The 20190-nt window shown below is 38.7% G+C and overlaps 1 protein-coding gene across 4 annotated transcripts; it reads right to left on the reverse strand.

Moving 5' to 3' along the window:
- Positions 1 to 191: 191 nt before the first annotated feature.
- KCTD6 (potassium channel tetramerization domain containing 6) lies at positions 192 to 19952 on the reverse strand. Of its 4 annotated transcripts, XM_087883754.1 has the most exons (5): positions 19549 to 19952; positions 17823 to 17938; positions 4803 to 4910; positions 2234 to 2340; positions 192 to 1708 (listed from the first exon to the last, which is right to left on the reverse strand). In XM_087883754.1, exon 5 carries the CDS (start codon positions 1706 to 1708, stop codon positions 1022 to 1024), a length of 687 nt encoding a protein of 228 aa, XP_087739880.1. In that variant the 5' UTR covers positions 2234 to 2340; positions 4803 to 4910; positions 17823 to 17938; positions 19549 to 19952; the 3' UTR covers positions 192 to 1021. The 4 variants fall into 4 exon arrangements, with proteins under 4 accessions (XP_087739880.1, XP_034264667.1, XP_034264668.1 ...); XM_034408776.2 differs by lacking the exon at positions 2234 to 2340; XM_034408777.3 differs by lacking the exons at positions 2234 to 2340; positions 19549 to 19952 and adding an exon at positions 18792 to 19533.
- Positions 19953 to 20190: the final 238 nt, after the last annotated feature.

Consider the following 20190-nt stretch of genomic DNA (forward strand, 5'->3'; position numbering starts at 1 on the left):
GGTTCCTATTCTAAGAAAATGTCATTTGCATTGTCCAACCTACTTTCCATTTACAAATGCTTTGAAAAGCCTAGCCAATAATTTTAAGTTCTGTCCCTATTTTAAATGTTTTTTCCTTTGCTGTTCTTACATGTCCTAGAGTATAAAACAAATAAATAGGAAAATAGGTAGGAACAAACAGCTTGCAAATATAATTTCCAGACTGTGTTTTATTAGCGTTTTGTTGAAAAGCATTACATTTGGAAATAATATTGCACATGGCATTAAAAAATAAGGACTTCTACCACAGGATGGATTTGCATTCAGAATCCAATATAAATACTTCTAAATGTACTTTCATAGCTGCAGATATAATATTTGGTTGCTTGATTTATAATGCATAGAAAGGAACAGTTGCAATAACTGCAAAATGCTGCATTTTGGAAAATAAAAGCAATGGAGGTTTACTGGTAACTAAATTGTTATAATACTGTTTGCTCACCGATTAAGGAAAAACAAGGGTAGATTACATGATGGTAATATTTCATTTCCAAAAGCACCGTAGCCATTTCTGGGGACAATCCAGAAGGAATTTCTCCAACTTTAACTCCTTATTTAACTCTTTAACTCTTGTTCCCAGATGTTGTAATAATAAGGAGATGGATTAAACACAGTTTAAACCTGGAGGCTGGTTTTTATCATTCTATATTGTGGCCAATGACCGTAACAAAACAAAAATGTTACAATGTGATCATCTGCCATTTTTTTAAAAAAAGGATGCCCTCTTGTTTATCCTTTGTTTTTAAAAAGTCATAATATTAGAGCAACCACATGCATACGTTTCTCACAAGACAAAAGACAGAAGAGTCCAGCACATGTCCACTCTGCGGTCTTTAAAAACCAATAATAAATATTCATAGCAAAATAAGAACAGAAAGCCTCCAATACTGTTTTAGGCAAAGCTAGACCCATTCCTAATACATTGTCCTGAGGACGCTGGGTCATCTTCTTGAAAATTAAAAACAAGAGAACGAACAGAAAATTAATCATCCGTTTTCCGCGCCAGCCTGCAGAAAGTCCAGTTGTGCTCAACGGTGTTTTCATTGGCTCGTTCACTCATGTGGTGGACCCTCGTGTTTCGGATGGTGAAGCCTTGCTTTGTTATATACTCCATCAGGTGGACTCTGAGGGAGACTTCTTGGTGGTAATCGCAGGGCCCAAATGTGAAAGAAACTTGGCAGTCCCTGGTGTCCATCATATGCTTATTCCACTTGGTGAAATAGTTGGAAATGCCTTCCAGCAATGAGTGGACCTTGGTTGTGATGGTTAGCTGTGTGATGATCACTGCCACCGGGTTGGAGTACTTTGATAGTTTGCGTGTACTAGACAACTCTACTACCTCTTCAAAAGTATCCACCGAATACAAAGGTTTAGGTTCATTCAGACATTGTATTAAGGGTTCAATCTGGTAAAAATCTGCCTCTTTCCGAAGCAGATCGAATTCCTTAAAATCCAAAGGTAAAGTTAGCTCTGAGGTTCGTAAAAAGTTGAGAATGTACCGGAAAAGAGGCCCATCTCGGTCAATGAAGTAATTGCCCTGAGAATCTCTGGCAGTCGGGAAATCGCCCCTGAACATGGCCCCCAACATCGAATCAGGATATCTCGTGAGAGTTGTAAGCGATGTCGTATACAAGTGTCCACCCACATTTAGAGTGATCGGCTCAGTCATCTTAGGGAAGAAAAAGTAAGTTTCAGAACACTTTTACACTCATATGAGCACAAGTTACCTGGTTTTAAATACAGGTAGTCCTTGATTTACAACAGTTCATTTAGTTACCATTCAAATTTACAACGGCAAATCATGTCTGAAAAAAGAGACATGACCATTTTTCACACTTTGACGATTGCAGCATCCCCATGGTCACGTGATTTACATTTGGATGCTTGACAACTGACTCACATTTATGACAGTTGCAGTGTCCCAGAGTCATGTGATCCTCTTTTGTGACCTTCTAACAAACCAAGTCAATGGGGAAACCAGATTAATTTAACAACTATGTTACTAATTTAAGAACTGCAGTGATTCACTTAGCAAATTTCTCACTTAACAACATAAATTTTGGGCTCAATTGTAGTCATATATTGAGGATTACCTGTATTCAATAAATCACCATAATTCATCTTCATATCCAAAAATAACCTCTTATCAGACTGAACTAATGTTATTGTTAGGAAATATTTTTCAAACATTTACCTGGAAATTGCCTTCCTGTAATTTTAACCCATTATTCCATCTCTTGAACTCTGGAATGGGAAACAGGTTTAACCTTCTAATTCACCTCCTTTCAGATATCTAAAAGGCTAAGCAAATCCAACAGATCACAATTTAAAGTGGTATCCCTGTATCCTTTAACTTCCCCTACAGCAGTGGTGGGTTGCCCCCAGTTCGCACCGGTTCTTTAGAACTGGTAGTAAAACCAGCGGGAGGCTCCGCCCACCGACCCTGATGTCATCAAAACGCTTCTGCACATCCACAGAAGCTTCTGCGCTTGCGCAGAAGAGCGTGCGTGTGGCCCCGCTACAAACCAGTAGTAAAGGTTAGTAGAACCCATCCCTGCCCTACAGACCTTGTTGGTTGAATTCCAGGATAGCTAATAACTGACAACAACAACCCAATTGAATAATATATTTAAAAGAATGCAATGTGGAAGGACCAATGTATCAGATTTGAATGGAGTTTTCAGAAGAGTCAAATAACCATTTTTCTGAAATAGTATAGGGTTTCCTGCCTAAGCAGGGGGTTGGACTAGAAGACCTCCAAGTCCTTTCCATTGTTATTCTATTCTAAATAATAAAAATAAAGCCCTCAATTTATTAGAAAAATTATACCACTGAAAAACAGTGATTCTCAAATCTGCATCAGAGAAGGTATAAACTGCTTCTGGCATGTAAGGCTCTTTCAAATATGACATATAGGCTCTAGAAAAGGTAACCAATTTGCAACATTTCCTTGTTTATTGGAGGAAATAATTGAAGTAGCAATGATTATTTAAAACACAATTGGAAAGTAGTTTGTTACTGCTTCAGTGAAAAAAAAATCATGCAGAAAGAATATTATTATTATTATTATTATTATTATTATTATTATTATTATTATTATTATTATTATTATTAATTGAATTTGTATACCGCCCTACTCCCGAAGGACTCAGGGCGGTGAACAGCCAAAAGATAAAATACATATAATACAAATGTTAAAAAACCATTAAAATGCAATTAAATAAATTGGCCAATTTATTGAACAATTTAAACAATTAAACAATTTAGAACAAAATTTAAAACATCCCAAATTTATAAGACAAATTTAAAATTTAAAAAATTTAAAAACAGTTTAAAAGAGAGGTTAGGCCAGGCCGGCCTGCTGGAATAGGAATGTTTTGAGGGCATGGGGCAGAATCCAAAGTACACAGAAATTTTTTGGAATACAGTGCTGTGAAACTAGAGATGTTCACTTGAATTAACTAGAACATCCAAGAAGGATACTGGGAAATTCTCCAATATAAGCTTTACTGAATGAGGTTTCACCACGCAACAGCCATTCTAGCAGGCAGAGATTAATTGAAAATAGGATCACTACGTTAGGCTTGCTGAAAAAAACAGTTGCATGAAATTTCTCCTCTTCCTAAACAACCTCCATTTCAGCTAATTGTTGTTTAATTTTTGTTACCTTCACTATTTAAGCATCGCTTGTTATTCCTCTCCTTACCTTCTACATATGTGCATGTGCTCACACGCACCATTTCAATTCTTCTCGTGAATTAGAAGTTAATTTGTTTATTTGTATCCTGTCTTTTATTATTTTTACAAAAAAGTCAAGGCAGCAAACATTTCCAACATCCCTTCCTCCTCCTATTTTCTCCATAACTACCACCCTATGAGGTGAAGTGGGCTGAGATAGAGTGACTGGCTGAAAGTCCCAGCTGACTTTCATGGCTAAGGTGGGACTTAAACTCATGCTCTTCTGCTTTTTAGCCTGGTGACTTAACCTCGAGACCAAGGTAAGGGTAAGGGTAAGGGTTCCCCTCGCGCATATGTGCTAGTCGTTCTTGACTCTAGGGGGCGGTGCTCATCTCCATTTCAAAGCCGAAGAGCCAGCGCTGTCCGAAGACATCTCCGTGGTCATGTGGCCGCCATGACTAAAGGCCAAAGGCGCACGGAACGCTGTTACCTTCCCACCAAAGGTCCCTATTTTTCTACTTGCATTTTTTATGTGCTTTCGAACTGCTAGGTTGGCAGAAGCTGGGACAAGTAACGGGAGCTCAACCCATTACGTGGCATTAGGGATTCGAACCGCTGAATTGCCGACCTTTTGATTGACAAGCTCAGCGTCTTAGCCACTGAGACCAAACTGGTTCTCAAATGTTTGGTAATGGCAGAGCTAGGAACAACAAAAATACTGTGCTAAACCCCACAAACTCCCAGGCCTCTGATGGAGGATCCAAAACTGAGGAAGACCATTCATAGGGGAGAGACGAGAATATTTTATATATAAACTGAGCAGAGTCTGGGTGCTCTCAGATTAACCATTTCAAAATAATCTGACTTCATCCAATACATAAAAAGGGCTTTCCAATTAGGATAAACATGGTCCCTGAATTCTCCTTCTAATTAGCTTAGCAAATTTGTTGTAGGTCTATGAAGTCTTTGATATTTTAAACGTAGCTTTGAGATTAAAATAACTATTTGTGAAAACAGCACTACTTTGTATGAGAATTTTTTTATATTCTGAAAAATGTATGTTATTGAACAATAGAAATACTTACTATATATCCCCAGTCTCCATTATCCATCTGTTCCAATATACAGTCTACACAAATCTGGATTTACTTGGTGTGTTTGAAAAGATGTAGAATTCACCACTTACTCTTACCCTGTTTGGGGGAGGATGGCGAGGGGTGGGGTGGGGGAGAGAGAAAGCATTGCACATTAGGAGTACTTACAATAAACATAAAAAGCAAGTACTCTCTATCTTGGATGCTAGCTACAAAGAAACACAAATTAAATCAAATGTGATAATATCAGGGTGGATTTGATTTAAATCGAGTCGATTTAAATCATGATTTAAATCACTAGTAAAAAGACTTGATTTAAATCAACTCGATTTAAATCATAATTTTTAAAGAGCAACTGTCATCTCTGCTATCCCTTTGACCCGCTGTTGACTCACCGATAATCCTAGTGTTGCAGAATATACAGCCTTGTGCTACATAACTAAGCTCCATTTCATGCTGAATAAACTAAATTATTCATGTATCTTAAATAGAAAACTATCTTACAATAGATTTTTACCCCTAGTTTTTTATTAAAATAAATTCAATAAAAATCAAAGAAATCCAATTTAAATAAAAAAAATCCAATTTAAATTTTAAAAATCTGATTTTTTTTATTTTTTTAAAAAAATCATTGATTTTTATCCACCCTAGATAGTATCCCTTCTGCATCCTGACTACTCTGAACCTTATACACCCTCTCAGGGAATATGAAAACTGGTTTGAGAAATGGAAAGACAGAAAGATTTTAACATGGACCATGCATGAGTTTTCAGTCTGATTTTTTAACAATAAAACAAATTATTTCAGCATGTATTTTAACAATGTTCTAATCCAGATAAAAAAACACAGCACCCAAATTACTAAAGCATTATATTATCAAGTACATTTTTATGGATTTCAGTCCAAAGTCCACAAGAAGATTTTGCAATAATAATATCTTTTAAATCTAAAACATTTTTTGTTGTTTTTACTGGAAAAGGTTAATAGAGTTACTCTTCTAGAAACAAATACAGATGCAGTTTTCAAAACAATTCAGATTTTTCAAAACTCCTACCCTCAAGAAATATTCTAGGAATAAGAATGCTAGTACCAACTCTGTTATTCCTGCCTAACATATTAGAGATGAGCAGAAGATTTTGATATGAAAAATAACTACAACTTTTATTTTTTTAAAAAATTATTTTAAATACAAGTAATGCAAACAATATGAACATATACATACACATCTAAATACAAAAAATAAAAGAAAAGAATACAAATAATACAGTGCACCCCCACCCCCGGAGACCATTTTTCCCCCTTACATTTCTTCTTCTATAACAGCTAAAAAATATACAATATATTCTAATTGTGCCTATATCCCCTCCAAAACAGCATATATTCTTGAGTAGGTTTATTCCCTTTGCCTTCCACCAACACTGATTTTATAAAATCCCCCTATATTTCATTATAATTGTTTATTTTAATCATCCTTTTAAATTTAATTTCTGTTGTTAATTTATCATTTGTTGCCATGTTCCAAATTTCATTTTACCATTCATTTCTTTGAATATCCCAATTTCGTCCCCAGTATTTAGCCATCACTAATCTAGCTGCCATTATCAAATTTACAATCATTTCTTTTTTTGTTTCATTTATATCCCGTTGTTCCACCAGCAACAATAATGCAATTCTCGGTGACATATCTAAATTTAGATTCAAAAGTGCTCTAATTTCTCTAAACACCATGCCCCATATTTTTCACTACAACTTTTATTTTTCACTCAAGTTTAAGTCAGATATTGTATGGGCAAGACTGAAGTCCCTCTCAAGTAGAGTTCAATTCCTGGTTATAATATGGTCTGTATATTTTTCTTGGCAACAATACTCAATGGAAATGGTTCATTCCTATCTTCCCCCAGAATACTTTTTAATTTCCCAATCTACAGCTCTGGATGGTGTTACTTTCTTCTCCAAAGCTAAAATTTTTGCTCTTCAATAAACAGCAAGCTGGGAATTGGCCATTATTATGGAAAACCATGGCTAGTACAATGTAATGAGCTGCCTTTCATTGCACTGCATTAGCAAAAACAGCAGTTCACATATATCATTCTTTGCCTCTTACAATGGGGAATTATTATAAATCACCCTAAATGGTGACCCACGCCCACAGCAGAATATGAAGACTCCTCTGCAATATGTAGCAAAAGATCAATGAAAGCTTAATGCTTAGTTAGAAACAGCAGTGTCATTCTCATCTTTTTTTTAATAAAAAAATCTCATTATACCCCAAAATACAAGTTTCCTATATTGAAAAATGTAGTTAAATGTGCCTTCACAGAAAAAGTGTGAGGATAAAGGAAAAAAGAGAGAATAGAGAGCCGCTAAACCAGATCTGAAAATGGTGACCTATTTCTAGATATTGTCTACTCACAGTATGATACATTTGCAACATCCCATATCTTTGATACTGCCTAAAATGTGTTTTAGGTCATTTAAGTACATTACCAATTAATCTTTTCTGAAGGATGCAGATCTTACCAAGGTGATACTTCTCAGTTTCCTCACATGTGCCTTATTGAAATATATTTCGAAACTACAGTTGATCCATAGTTAGATCCCCAAATCCCCGGGTTGTTCGCAACTCGAGCATCCTGCCGCTTGTGGCTGTGCCGGTGTCAAACCTTGTGCTACAATGGTTGTTGTGCCATTGCGCAATAAAGGAGGAGAGAAAGAAAGGAAGGGAGGAAGGGAGGGAGGGAAGGAATAAGGAAGGAAGGAAGGAAGGAAAGAAAGGAGGGAGGGAAGGAGGAAGTGAGGAAGGAAGGAAGGAAGGAAGGAAGGAAGGAAGGAAGGAAGGAAGGAAGGAAGGAAGGAAGGAAGGAAGACCAGGGTCTCTGCTGCTTCTGCTTTTGGCAGGAAAGTAGAAGCAGCAGAGACCCTGGATTGTTTCTCTCCCCTAAACTCCGCACGGGAGCGGCAGCACCGGGCTGCGCACATTGGGCTTACAGCTATGCTGAGCCCGGCACTCTCCAGGCCCTGGCGGGCACTCAGCTCTCTTATTGGCTCTGCGTGGGGCACCATAGATTGAAAAAAGGAAGACAGGCAGGAGAAAGTCCAACCCGACACAAACACTGCTGCCAGCCGCCTCTTCGTCATGGTGAAACTCCTCTTTGAAAGGATGATCTGCAGGTGGGGCGGGGGGAAATTATCACCTTTGCTGAAGACGGCAGCCTGAGCAGCACCCACGAGGCAGCTGTTCTGTGGATGGTGGGATGGCCTGTTGCGACCCTTCGGGAAGTTGGCGCAAGGGGCTGCTCGCCCCTCCCACCTCATATTGGAACATGGGGGTAAAAAAATAAGACCCTCCTGAAAAAAAACCCTAGCCGTTTTTTGGGGGGTCAAAAGAAAATAAGACCCGGTCTTATTTTCGGGGAAACATGGTAGTTTAAAAAGCTCATAAAAGTAAAATAAAGCATTTAAGAAACTGCTTATTTACAAATTATACTCTTCCCTCTCAGTGTGCCCCAACTGTTAATTTCAATCAATTTATTTATAAGCATTAGGAATTTAGAATCTAGTTAGGTCACTTCGCCTATTTTACCCTCTTAGAAAGCGTGATAAGATATATATATAAAGGAGCCATTCTTGCTTAAATCTGAAGGGAACTCAGCCTCAATAATCTTCCAAAACTAACATTATTTATATAAGAAGGAATTAAACATAATTATAACTTACCATTTTAACCTAGCTCTTTTTAATATTCCAAATATTTTGATTGCTGGGTTTTTGTGTTTCATACGATGCTATAATTTGGAAGGATCCTTTTAAGTTATGATTTGCTATAAACTACCAAGTGCTTTTCAGAGACAAGACTCAGTATATATGTTTTCAAACAAATCTGTTGTCTAGGCTGGACAAACCACTGCCAACTGCAGAGGTTAATCTCAGTTCTCCGTTGCTTTTAATATCAAAAGAAGTTCATGAGGCCTGAACATGTAAAAAACCTAATTTTTCTCAAGGCAATAAATCAAATTCAGGTGCAACCAGATTTGACTAGTTGGTTAGTTCACTTGATCAATAACATATACAGGAAAAGATCAACTAAGCCTACGCTTCAAAAATGCTTTCTAAAGTATAGGCTGTTTTTTGAAAGAAAGAATAAATGAATAGACAATGTGAAAATCCACTCAGTTATATCAATAACAGAGGTGGGTTTCAGCAGGTTCTGACCAGTTCTGGAGAACCAGTAGCGGAAATTTTGAATAGTTTGGAGAACCGTTAGTAAAAATTCTGACTGGCCCCGCCCCCGTCTCTGCCTCCCAAGTCCCACCTGATCGGGAGGAAATGGGGATTTTGCAGTAACCTTTCCCTGGATTGGAGAGGGAATGGAGATTTTATAGTATCCTTCCCCTGGAGTGGGGTGGGAATGGAGATTTTACAGTATCCTTCCGCTGCCCCACCCACCAAACCCCGCCTACCAAGGTATGCCATGGCCCCCAAGCCACGCCCACAGAACCGGTAGTAAAAAAATTTGAAACCCACCACTGATCAATACATAAGGGGAAACAAATGGGAGCTTTGGTAGAAGCTGCTAGTAGCCTTCATTCTCTTTCAAAACTGAGAAACCTACTACATATTCATGAGAAAGATTACCACAAGCAACAATATTTTTTTTTTTTGAAAAAAATCCTCCTGGAAACTATCATAGAATTTCACTGATGTTTCATTGTATGGGACGGGATGGCCACTGACATCCCATGTACTCTCCTTCCCTACATAGAGCAGTCTGATCAATCTATTTAAATTCACTGACCAATTTCCATTACCTTTAATATCCCTGAAGGCCTTAAATTGATGAATAAACAACAACTTTGGGGGGAAATAAAAAAGATTTACATCTTCCTGTCTCCTCTGTGGCAGAGGAGATAGCTTTTGATCACAACACTGTTGTGCAGCATCAGAATGCATAATTTATTAAAGCAATTGGTTGAAGCAAGCGCTTCATAACCCTTTTACAAATGGACACATTTGCTCAGCCCCACACAAAACACATATATCCAGCCTTATTGATTAAAGTAGATTTCCAGAACTATGAAGATAGCTAGTTTTAAAATGCAGTATAAAGCTAAAAAAGCACCAGGTAGTGTATCTTGTACAAGAAAATACAGCAGGGCTGCTGATTCTGATCAACAATTTTAATCTGGAAATGATAAAGCTGCATATTGGAAGGGCATTGTTGAAACCTGATTTTTTTTCCCTGCAGCTTTCAATAAAGAATTACTGAAAGGTTTATATTTCTACATAATAACCATCTTAAAATGAAAATGTGAAAAAAATGCAGAATCAGTCCCCGGAATAGAAGTACAAGAACAGTATATATAGGACAAGATAATATGAACAACACACCACAAAGTAAATTGTTTGTACCAGGTACCTGAGAATACAAAAATGCATATTTATTTGATATTAGCTATGTTTCCCGCATCTTGCCAAGTCTGATTCCATAAAAATAACAACAGTTCTGATTATTATTATTATTTATAATAATAAGGAAAATTATATATTTTTTTCCAAGTTAGGATCCAGATAAATTCTTTATCCCTTCGTTGAAGCTAAGATAGCTACCACATGATACTGGTATGGTGTTGATACTGATTTGTAGATTTTTATGTTTATATGTATGACGGTTTTGAGGTATTTTATAGCCACCTAGAGACAGCAAAATAGGGAAGCCTGCAAGCAAAATATACATATACGTATCTTACCTCTCTTATTTACTGAAAGTTGCCTTGGGTAAAAAAGACTTCTTGCTATTTTCATGAGGTACCTAAAGACAAAACTCTCTTGGAAAAGGCAGAATATCCAACATTTTATTACTCAGAGGAATAATGTTTACAAATTAAGCCAGGGAAGATGTGCCTCTATTAGCTAGTCTAACAAATACTAACCATTTCTAGACAGGTGACCAAAAAGGTTTTTAAAAACCCAATGAAGATAGGTCATCTCTCCCCATCTTTTCAAACAATAAAAGCTTTTCTTCCCTAATTTTTGATCATAACAAGATGGGTGGAAAATCAAAAGAATTTTCAAAATGCAATGGTAATATTCAACAATGTGGCACTAGGCTAGCTAAATTTTATCATTTAGCCAGAGTAGGACAAAAACATAGCATATTTATCCATATTCATTTCATTTATTAGTTTGTCAGGATCTATACCTTGTGGTAATTCAACATGACTGAGCAGGTTTTGATAAACATGACTCTGATGATGGAGTTTTTTTTAAAAAAAAACCCAATGATGTAGTTTAGCATTACTAATAGTATACTGAATACCAAATATTTAGGTCCTTATTGGCATCCCCTAAAAATTTATTTTAAAAAATATTTTAAAAAATCCCAAGAATATTTTTGGACAATTCTAAACAAAACATATGTGATTTTAGGTTAAGAATGAATTCGTACTTCCAAGGTTAGGGCCAAACAAATAAAAATGTTTCTTTCATTACTTGTAAAGGATCAGTGAAATGACCTTGAGGGAAATAAGCAAGAATTACTACATCTGTATTTTCACATTGCTAAGACATAATGTGGGTTTTTTTGGTTTCAATATTCTGTGGCCGTCATGCTCGTAAGATGATTTCTGAATCAGGCAACACCATAAAGCCATGGTTTATTACACAATGTAAATTCAGACCACTGATTTATCTCAGGCAAGATGTTCTCCATATTTTTAACCAAGTTCCTTTTAGCCAGAGATCCCTGAAATGGAATATGGGTTGGCAAACTATGCACAAGGCGCATGGTTCTTCCCATTTTGCCACCAATGGGCAAATTTTCTACCCATCTAGGACACTGAAAGCATTTTGACTTTCTGAAAACTGGACACTTTTTATTCTTGACAAAATCCAAAAGTTCAAAAGGTCTGTTATAAAAGAATTTACCTAACAAGAGGCTGAAACTTTCATTACACAACTCAGTGCTGTCAGGCTGTTCCCAGACTGACAATTACATCCCATTATACCAAGCTTCCTGCCTCTGGCACTGAAATGTTTTATATATTTAACAGATGGAGCATGTGTCCTAGCTTCAAGGAGAAGTACAGTGCTATTTCTGCTGAATTTCTTCCCTTACAAAACAGAATTTGGCAGAGGGAAGGAAGAAAAGAGAAAAATATAAGAGGCGGTGGAGGAGGAGAGGTATTTTTAAAGAGCTTCTCGAAGCAAGAGGAATCACAAAATATAATAATAGTACAGAGGAAGTATTCTGATGACTTTGAATGGGCATACCATGGCATTTTTCATCTACTAGACCACAAATGGGAGAAGTAAATCACAGCTTACTCCTTGATCTCCTTCTCTCGGATTATCCAGATCTTGCTGATTTTAGGCAAAGAATGCTAACTAGCAAAACCATAGAGATTCACTACCTGAGGGATCCTAGAACTTGGCAGAAGTTTTGTTAGGCTTGCAGACTGTAAGATTTGAAAGGCACACTGACAAATCTGTCCAGGCATACAACAACAAAATACATGATTCTACCAGCAACAGTGTTCCACCACCAAAGGTATACCACCAAAACCTTAAGTTACAATACAGGTAGTCCTCGACTTACAACAGTTTGTTTAGTGACCATTCAAAGTTACAACGGCACTGACCATATTTCACACTTATGACCGTTGCAGCATCCCCACGGTCACATGATTTACATTTGGATGCTTGACAACTGGTTCATATTTATGACGGATGCAGGGTCCTGAGGTCATGTGATCATCTTTTATGACTTTCTGACAAGCAAAGTCAATGGGGAAGCCAGAGTCACTTAACAACTATGTTACTAATTTAACAATTTCAGTGATTCACTTAACAAATGTGGCAAGAAAAGTTGTAAAATGAGGCAATACTCAACAAATTTCTCATTTAACAACATAAATTTTGGGCTCAATTGGGCTTGTAGGTTGAGGACTACCTGTAGTGATATAGAAAGAAGGAACAGAGTAACGCAAGAGAGGAGCACATTTATACTATATCCTGCACTTCTGCAAACTATGCCTATCCCCTCAATGACCTCAGGGCGTTGTTACATCATTAATGACAGAATTTTACCGTGGCACTACATGTAGAATATTTTGTGTTGCTAAATGGAAAGGGAAGTGGTGGAAAAGAAACACTATCTCTTTAACCGTTTAGTCCATATCATTAAAACAGACTACTGGATATATTCCAGGGGTGAAATCCAGCAGGTTCTGACAGGTTCTGGAGAACCAGTAGCGGAAATTTTGAGCAGTTCGGAGAACCGGCAAATACCACCTCTGGTTGGCCTCATAGAGAGGTGGGAATGGGGATTTTGCAATATCCTTCTCCCAGGAGTGGAGGGAATGGGGATTTTGCAGTATCCTTCCTCTGGAGTGGGGTGGGAATTGAGATTTTGCAGTATCCTTCCCCTGCCACGCCCACCAAGCCACACCACGCCCACCAAACCATGCCCACAGAACCAGTAGTAAAAAAATTTAGATTTCATCACTGATATGTTCTATCAGCTCCCAATCATAATGCATCAGATCAGCTCCAATATGTGAATACTGTCTTGGAAGATCACAATTCAGATTATAGAAACCAGCTACTTTTTTCTAGCCTTATGTTATACTTATTGCTTATCTAAAGAAGTACTAATGAAGGGGAGCAAAGAGAAAAAGCACTTGAGTGTATTGATAAAAGAGCCATACCTACAACTTTAACAAGTATTTCATCATCAGGAAACCAAGCACAAATACATACCATGGGCTCCCAAGCCTATTCAGTGACCAGGCTGCTCCCTCAGGGGACAACCGGTCCAAGAGAACTGGCTGATCAATGACCTCAACTGTGCCCAAATACAAAAGCCTATCCTTTCTTACAGTCTTGTGCAAGAATCCTTGACGCTAAGCAACATTTTTTAAAAGATATAGAATTACACGGTAAATTGGCCTTAAGCTTGATTTAGAGTTGCCGACAACCATACTTCACCACATCACCACATACTTACATTGTGAAAAAACCCTTTATCCATCAATGCGATGGATAACTGTACATCGCAGATGGCTGCAGATGGACCGATGGACATACTTCCCAAATACCAACTGCAAATAGTGAGAAGGTGTGCGTCCTATGTGCTGATTGATCAGACTTCCTGTTCTGTGCTTTGCTGTTTGAGCACTCCCTAGGCAGAATTAACATTCACAGATGTATAAATGCAACAGCTAGCCACCGACTCCAATTGACAGGCACAAATGTTCCCTGACCTGGAGTGATGGAGAAGTCCAATCCAAGCTTTATTCTGATGCAGCAGAATCTACTCTGAAGCAAAAATTTGTAGTTGCAGGTTCCAGCTATGCCGTAACAGTTAAGCAACCCTTGTTTTGTAAATGAAATGAAATCAGATTTTGTGGCCATTTCCACATTTTGGAATGTGACCCTCGTTCTTCATAATAAACTTGCTTCACAATAAAATATATTACTCCTTTCCAACTGCAAGCAAGAAATGTAAATGTTCAGGATTCAAAAGACTTTGGTTACATTCTACTATTTCTACCTTGCATGTGATTACAGCAACATAGTTTAGACTATCTATAAATCCACTGGGGCCATGGAGGGTATGAAATAGCAAGATTTTGTTGACATGCCTTCCATCTATGAAGCACAAATGGACAGCAAAAAACCCCCATTATTTATCTAACACAGGAAGTACCTGTACAGTAGAAGGATAGATTGAGTACAACAAGATGAAAGGCCAGGAAAGGAAGGGTTACTGTAGGGCATACATGTGTAAACAAGACTCAGAATAACAAAAACAGTTTGTTCATAGTCTTGAAGAAATAGCTTCTCTCTGATTTCCACTGGCCAGTTCACTGCTTTAATCCTCAGCCCTTCCTTCTGACCTATTCTCCAAAAACATGCTCAGGTAACATTCAACCACACAGGACCAATGACTGATCTGGATAGCATTTGGCTGTGGGAATCCCTTCAAGGTGTTTCTTACCCAGACACAACAAAGTTGAGTCAGTCTCTCTAAAGTCACAGGGTTGAAAGGAATTATTTACATTGCCGCCAGCTTCCTGTTCAGTGCTGGCATTCCAAATAGATGGTTGTTTAGCTTTTCCCTGAACTCAGCCAATGAAAGTCATCTCACCACTGTTGGAAAATTGCATCTACCGTTCAGTTACATTCTGCTTTCCTGTAGCTTAAATCCACTATTCCAGAAAAAGATCTGATCTTGACCTCTTTTTTTTTCATGATGTTTTTAAAGCATGCATGTTGAAACATCCAGGATCATCTTTTCTCGGAGTTAAATAGAATAGAATAACAGAGTTGGAAGGGACCTTGGAGGTCTTCTAGTCCAACCCCCCCCCCCGCCTAGGCAGAAAACCCTACACCACTTCAGACAAATGGTTATCCAACATCTTCTTTAAAACTTCCAATGTTGGAGCATTCGCAACTTCTGAAGGCAAAAAATGTTGATACCAACATACCAAACATTCTGTCTTTCTTCGTAAGTCTTGGTTTCTAGTCCCCTGATCATCCTGGCTGCCTGCTCTGAATCCTTCTTATAAGAAGCAATATTTGAAATAGATATTTAATCAAAGCAGATTATAGTGCAAAAATTATGTTTGCATTTTTTATAGCCCTATCATTCTGCTGGTTCATATTCAGTGCACAATCAACTCTTAAGTCAAACATCTTTTTCATAAGTACAATTTCCAGGTACCTTCCAAATCAAATAATCAATCAACCTGGAATCTGTTTATTTGATTTTATTCATATCAGCAGCTAATACCTTTGTATTGCAGATTCAATTCATTCAGAACAAAAAGGCATTCCCAAGCCATGTTGTTATCCTTTTCAAAGCATCAAATCTGCCTTTTCATTCAGCTCTTCAGATTTTCTGGTGAAGACATACTTTTTTGTTAGGAAATAACTAAGCCAAAATAACAGCTATCTAGCTCTGCCTTTTTGTCACTACTTGTACTATTTTGTTGTACTCACTGTGCAATTGCACTCAGTTGTATCAGTATATTGGCAATATATGAATTCTTTTTCTCTTTTAATGTGAACATTTCAAAATAAGCCCTTTCTATTAGTCTCCTTCCCTAACCTCAGTTCACATTATTATTTGTCTTGATAACAATTTCACAGTTCTAGAGTCTTTATGATTCTGTGCGACCTAAACCTCTTTTCATTTCCTATATTTGTTCTTACAGCTTTTTGTTTTCACCAAGCTTTTCGTGTAACTACATTGGCTTCTTCTCCTGTTATTTTTTCACCTCAATAGAATTGTTTCCAATTTCCTTTTAATATCTCCGTCTTTAAAACCTCTTTTTCCAGCAGTTTTTCTTTCAAGGGCAACCTACTTTTAACTGCTGTTTATTTAAATTGTCTTTTAGAATACATTTGTGGTTACACTAAGTTTTTAGGTTCCTTAAAATTAAGCATGAAATATATGATTTAAATTGTAAGTCACCCAGAGTCACTTTGCAGAGTGAAAAGGACAGCATGTAAGTTTAATAAATAAATTACATATTATCAGTTTCCCCCAATGTTCCTACTCTTTCCTTAGTGAAGTCTTTCCTAGCATATAGCCTCACGGGAATTTTTTTCTGGCTGACAAGCAGCACAACAATGTTTCAAATTAATAAAATCCCTGTGGAAAAATATCAAGATTTATAGTTTGAGGTAACACAATTGTTTTTCAATAGGTGCAAGAAATGAGACGGGTATATTTAATATTACTAAATGAGCAATGTTACTGTTCATCCAGCTATATTCACCACTATCCATTGTCATTAGCAGAAAATCAGCTACTCTAGGTATACCACAGAAGTCCGGCTTTTGGAGGTGGGGGTGAGAGTTTTCCTTAGCTTAATATACTATCACCCCTAAGGTAAAAAACCAAAAAACCAAAACCACTCCAAATTATTGACAGAGCAAGGAAGACCAAAACAAAACCTAAATTTTATTTTTGATCATGTACATTTAAAATAATTAGATATACTCAATGTAATTATTTGTGAATATATCAATTCCTCCTTACGTTAGCTTGAAAAAAATCCTTTGTAGATTTGTGCTACCCATCACAGATTTTCAGACAACCTATCTATTAGCTGATCAATAGCTATAGATGGTTGGTTTTTGAAAAGAGGAAAGGAAAACCAAGAGAAAGAACTGAAAACTGCAGTATATCTATTGCTAATAGCTATTCAACACTGTAATTCAGGATGTGTTACTATTTCTGCCTTAGCAATACTACACCAAAGAGTTGTCCTGGATAGGTAGAATATGCAGCAATCACTTATGGAATCTCACAAACCCACAAAATCTTTTATTCGTAACTGTATTATGAATTAAAACTCATTGATTGAAAAGGGGTTTATAAACCTTCAACAATATTCTAACTGGCAGGTCACTATTAACTGTCTAACAGAGCATTAAGCCCAGACATCAGAACTTGCTTGAAATTCTAAGTTAGCCATGCATGAGCCTCAGGGAAATCTTCCAATTTTAGCCTCAATTTATGTACTTTAAATTCAAACAATTTGAGGGACACGGCTGTTATTTTTATGATATATATTTTTACACAATTTGTATGATGGATACATAGAATATGCTGAACAAGGAACATGCATGGACATGGCTGGTAGGGAGGGATAAATGAATAAACTGTGAAATAAACAGCCGTCAATGTGAGAATATCTGTATCACACCTAAAAAAACTTCTGTGAATGGCCACTATTAATAATTTCTACATTTCACTTCCTTCTGTCTATCATTTATCATTCCTCTAACATCACATAAACTTGTATGACTCCCGATTCTCAATTTATTGGGCAGTTCACAACAAAGAAATTACAATAATAAATTGATCACTCTTTCAAATGCCGTAAGACAGTCGTAAATGGACTAAAGCTTCCAAGTCAAAATTATGAGAATGATATGAAAACTACTAGACCATTAAAATATACAATTTATGCTAAGTTGCTGCATTCTAGATAGAATTACCTTAATTAGTTTAATGTCTCTGATTCTGAACTCTGGTCATCCAACACCTATGAAAGCTTCCAAATTTATCCATCAATTTGCAACATCTACTGATCCTCTTGCTGAGATGTCTGAACCTGTCATTAGGCAGATTGAGATAAACAAAACCTGTTGACTCAGGTCAATCATCAGGACAAACAACTCGCTGCTTATTTATTAATTACTATTAAACATTATATCATCACAACAGGAGCTGCCATCTGAGCCAAGCATCAGGATTCTTCTCCTATCAGTACTTACTGCACAACATGAACTTCTATTTTGATGTACAAAGCAACCAGACTAGCTCTGGTCAGATTTAGGCTTTATTCCTATAAAACAAATAAAAATGAAGCTAGATCATTTTTTAAAATAACTTGACTGTATTAGCCTACTGAAATCCTGTATGACAAAAGCCTAGTTTAGATTGGTGTATACATTCAGGATTGTACAATCAGTGCAGAAGAGAAAGTGAAATGTTAAGTGAAGACTGCTGCACTTGAATGTTAAATGGATTTTCTGCAGTGCAATAAATATTCTGACCGGAAAACACCACTGACAAGCAACAGATTAAAAATTCCTATTCTTTTATCTTCAAAACTACTTAGTGCAATAATACTCTGCTAGCTTGTGACTTTAAAAGGAATGCACCAGAGGACCCTTACAGAGGAAGCCTGTGCAGTTGGATTTGCAAAGAAAAACCGCACACTTTTCTTCTGCCCATTTTTCCCTGCTTATACATTCTTGAGATGTCTCGCGGGCGCACACCACGGATTCTAACTCCTTGAGGATGCATCCTTTCCTTCCACCTCACCTCCCCAGCTCCCAAACCTCCAGGCAATCCTGTTATTTCAAGGCAATCGACCCACTTTTTTTTCCCAAACGCCCTCCTTTATTATTATTTTTTTTAAAGTTTAAACTTTCTAAGACACATACTCTTGCTAGCCCTACCTAGTCCCCAAAGGGGGGGGGGGGAATTACTGTACATCGCTGACTCTTCCTCGCCGCGGCAGATGGCTGCGATGCGAGGGGCAAGCCCCCACGCATCTGGAGGGCACCCGCCGGATGGCTTCCTTTCTCCTAAACCGCGCTTGCTCAAGCCACTTTTATTTCTTGAAAAGCAAGTTTAGGATCCCGCTTTGGTGACAGGTACGAAAGTCACACGCCACGAAGGGTTCACACACGTTCCTCAAGAGGGGGAGGGAGAAGAAAGTCCCCCGACAAGCGACCACACTATGGGGGAAAGGAGGAGGGCGAGAGGCGGTGGGGAATTAGCAGGCGGCGGCAGCAGCAGCAGCATCCAAGGTTGCCGAACTCCCTCTTCGCCCTTTCATACGCCGTCCGCATTCCCACGCTCCAAGTTAACCCTCCCGCAAAAGAAAAGAAAGCCAGCCCGCCTCCCTCTCCTCGAGAGGAGCTCAGGGACGGACAGCACCACCACCCCGTTTCAATCCCCCCTCGCCCTCCCCGCGAAGAGCCCGGGAGCTCCGACCTCCCCTTCCCTTGGTCTCCAAAAGGGAGCCCTGTGCGCCCAGGCTGCACATCCCTCTCCTGTCTGGCCCTTCCACCCCCCCCACTCCAAAAGCGCGGGGCTCTCTCTCGCCCCTTCCCCTAAAGCGCCCAACCACCACCACCACCACCCCATCCCCGCGCTAAGGCAGCGCTCCGGGCTTCCCGCGCCATCTTAAGCCCCGCTGGCTTTACGCACCGGGGGATTGTGGCGTTCCGCGAGCTCCATCCGTCTCTTCCCGCGCGCGCTCGCTCGCTCCCGTTCTCTCTCCGCCGCTGTTCGGGAGCAAGAGAGGCCGGTGGGTGCGAGCACAACCGAGCCTGAATCCGCCTGCGTGTCTGGCTCCTCCCCGGCGCCGCCTTCTCCTCCTCCTCCTCCTCCTCCTCAGACCTAGCCTCTCGGAGCCTTGCTCGCTCCGGCCTGAGGGACGAGCGAAAGGAGGAGCGGGGAAAACTGGCTGGAGAGGCTGGGTAGCGGCGAGCCTCAGAGGCAAGGGTGCCGATTGCGCTTGGCGCCCCGAGTCTTGCAAGGCCTTTGTTGAAGAGAGAGAGAGAGAGAGTGTCCCTCCCTGCCTGGGTCCGCCAGTACCGAGCAGCTGGAGCGTATTTTCGACGCTGAGCGTGTTTACTCAAAGGCTTGATGAAATCTGTTACGTAGGAAACTGGTTTATCTCAGGGTAAATGGCCGCATAGCCCGCTGCGGCCAATGCGTTCCAAAAGTACGCGTGGAAAATCTAGTTGTACGATCTATTCTTTCATGCCTTATATATTAGATTTACTATTTTGCCGACCTCTAGTCGTTCTGAGTTATATCTTTCTCTCTCACATACCTTTTGTAAGC

Source organism: Pantherophis guttatus, chromosome 2 (assembly GCF_059756535.1).
Source record: "Pantherophis guttatus breed Tessera chromosome 2, ASM5975653v1, whole genome shotgun sequence".
In the NCBI taxonomy this organism is placed as follows: Eukaryota; Metazoa; Chordata; class Lepidosauria; order Squamata; family Colubridae; genus Pantherophis; species Pantherophis guttatus.

What these genes read in the sequence shown, in the direction of transcription:
- KCTD6 (XM_034408776.2), bottom strand. Translation starts at nt 4,829, where the DNA reads ATGGATAATGGAGACTGGGGATATATA. An exon ending in ATGGAGACTGGGGATATATA is followed by an intron (nt 1,709 to 4,802) that starts GTAAGTATTTCT and finishes TTCTTCCCTAAG; the next exon opens with ATGACTGAGCCGATCACTCT.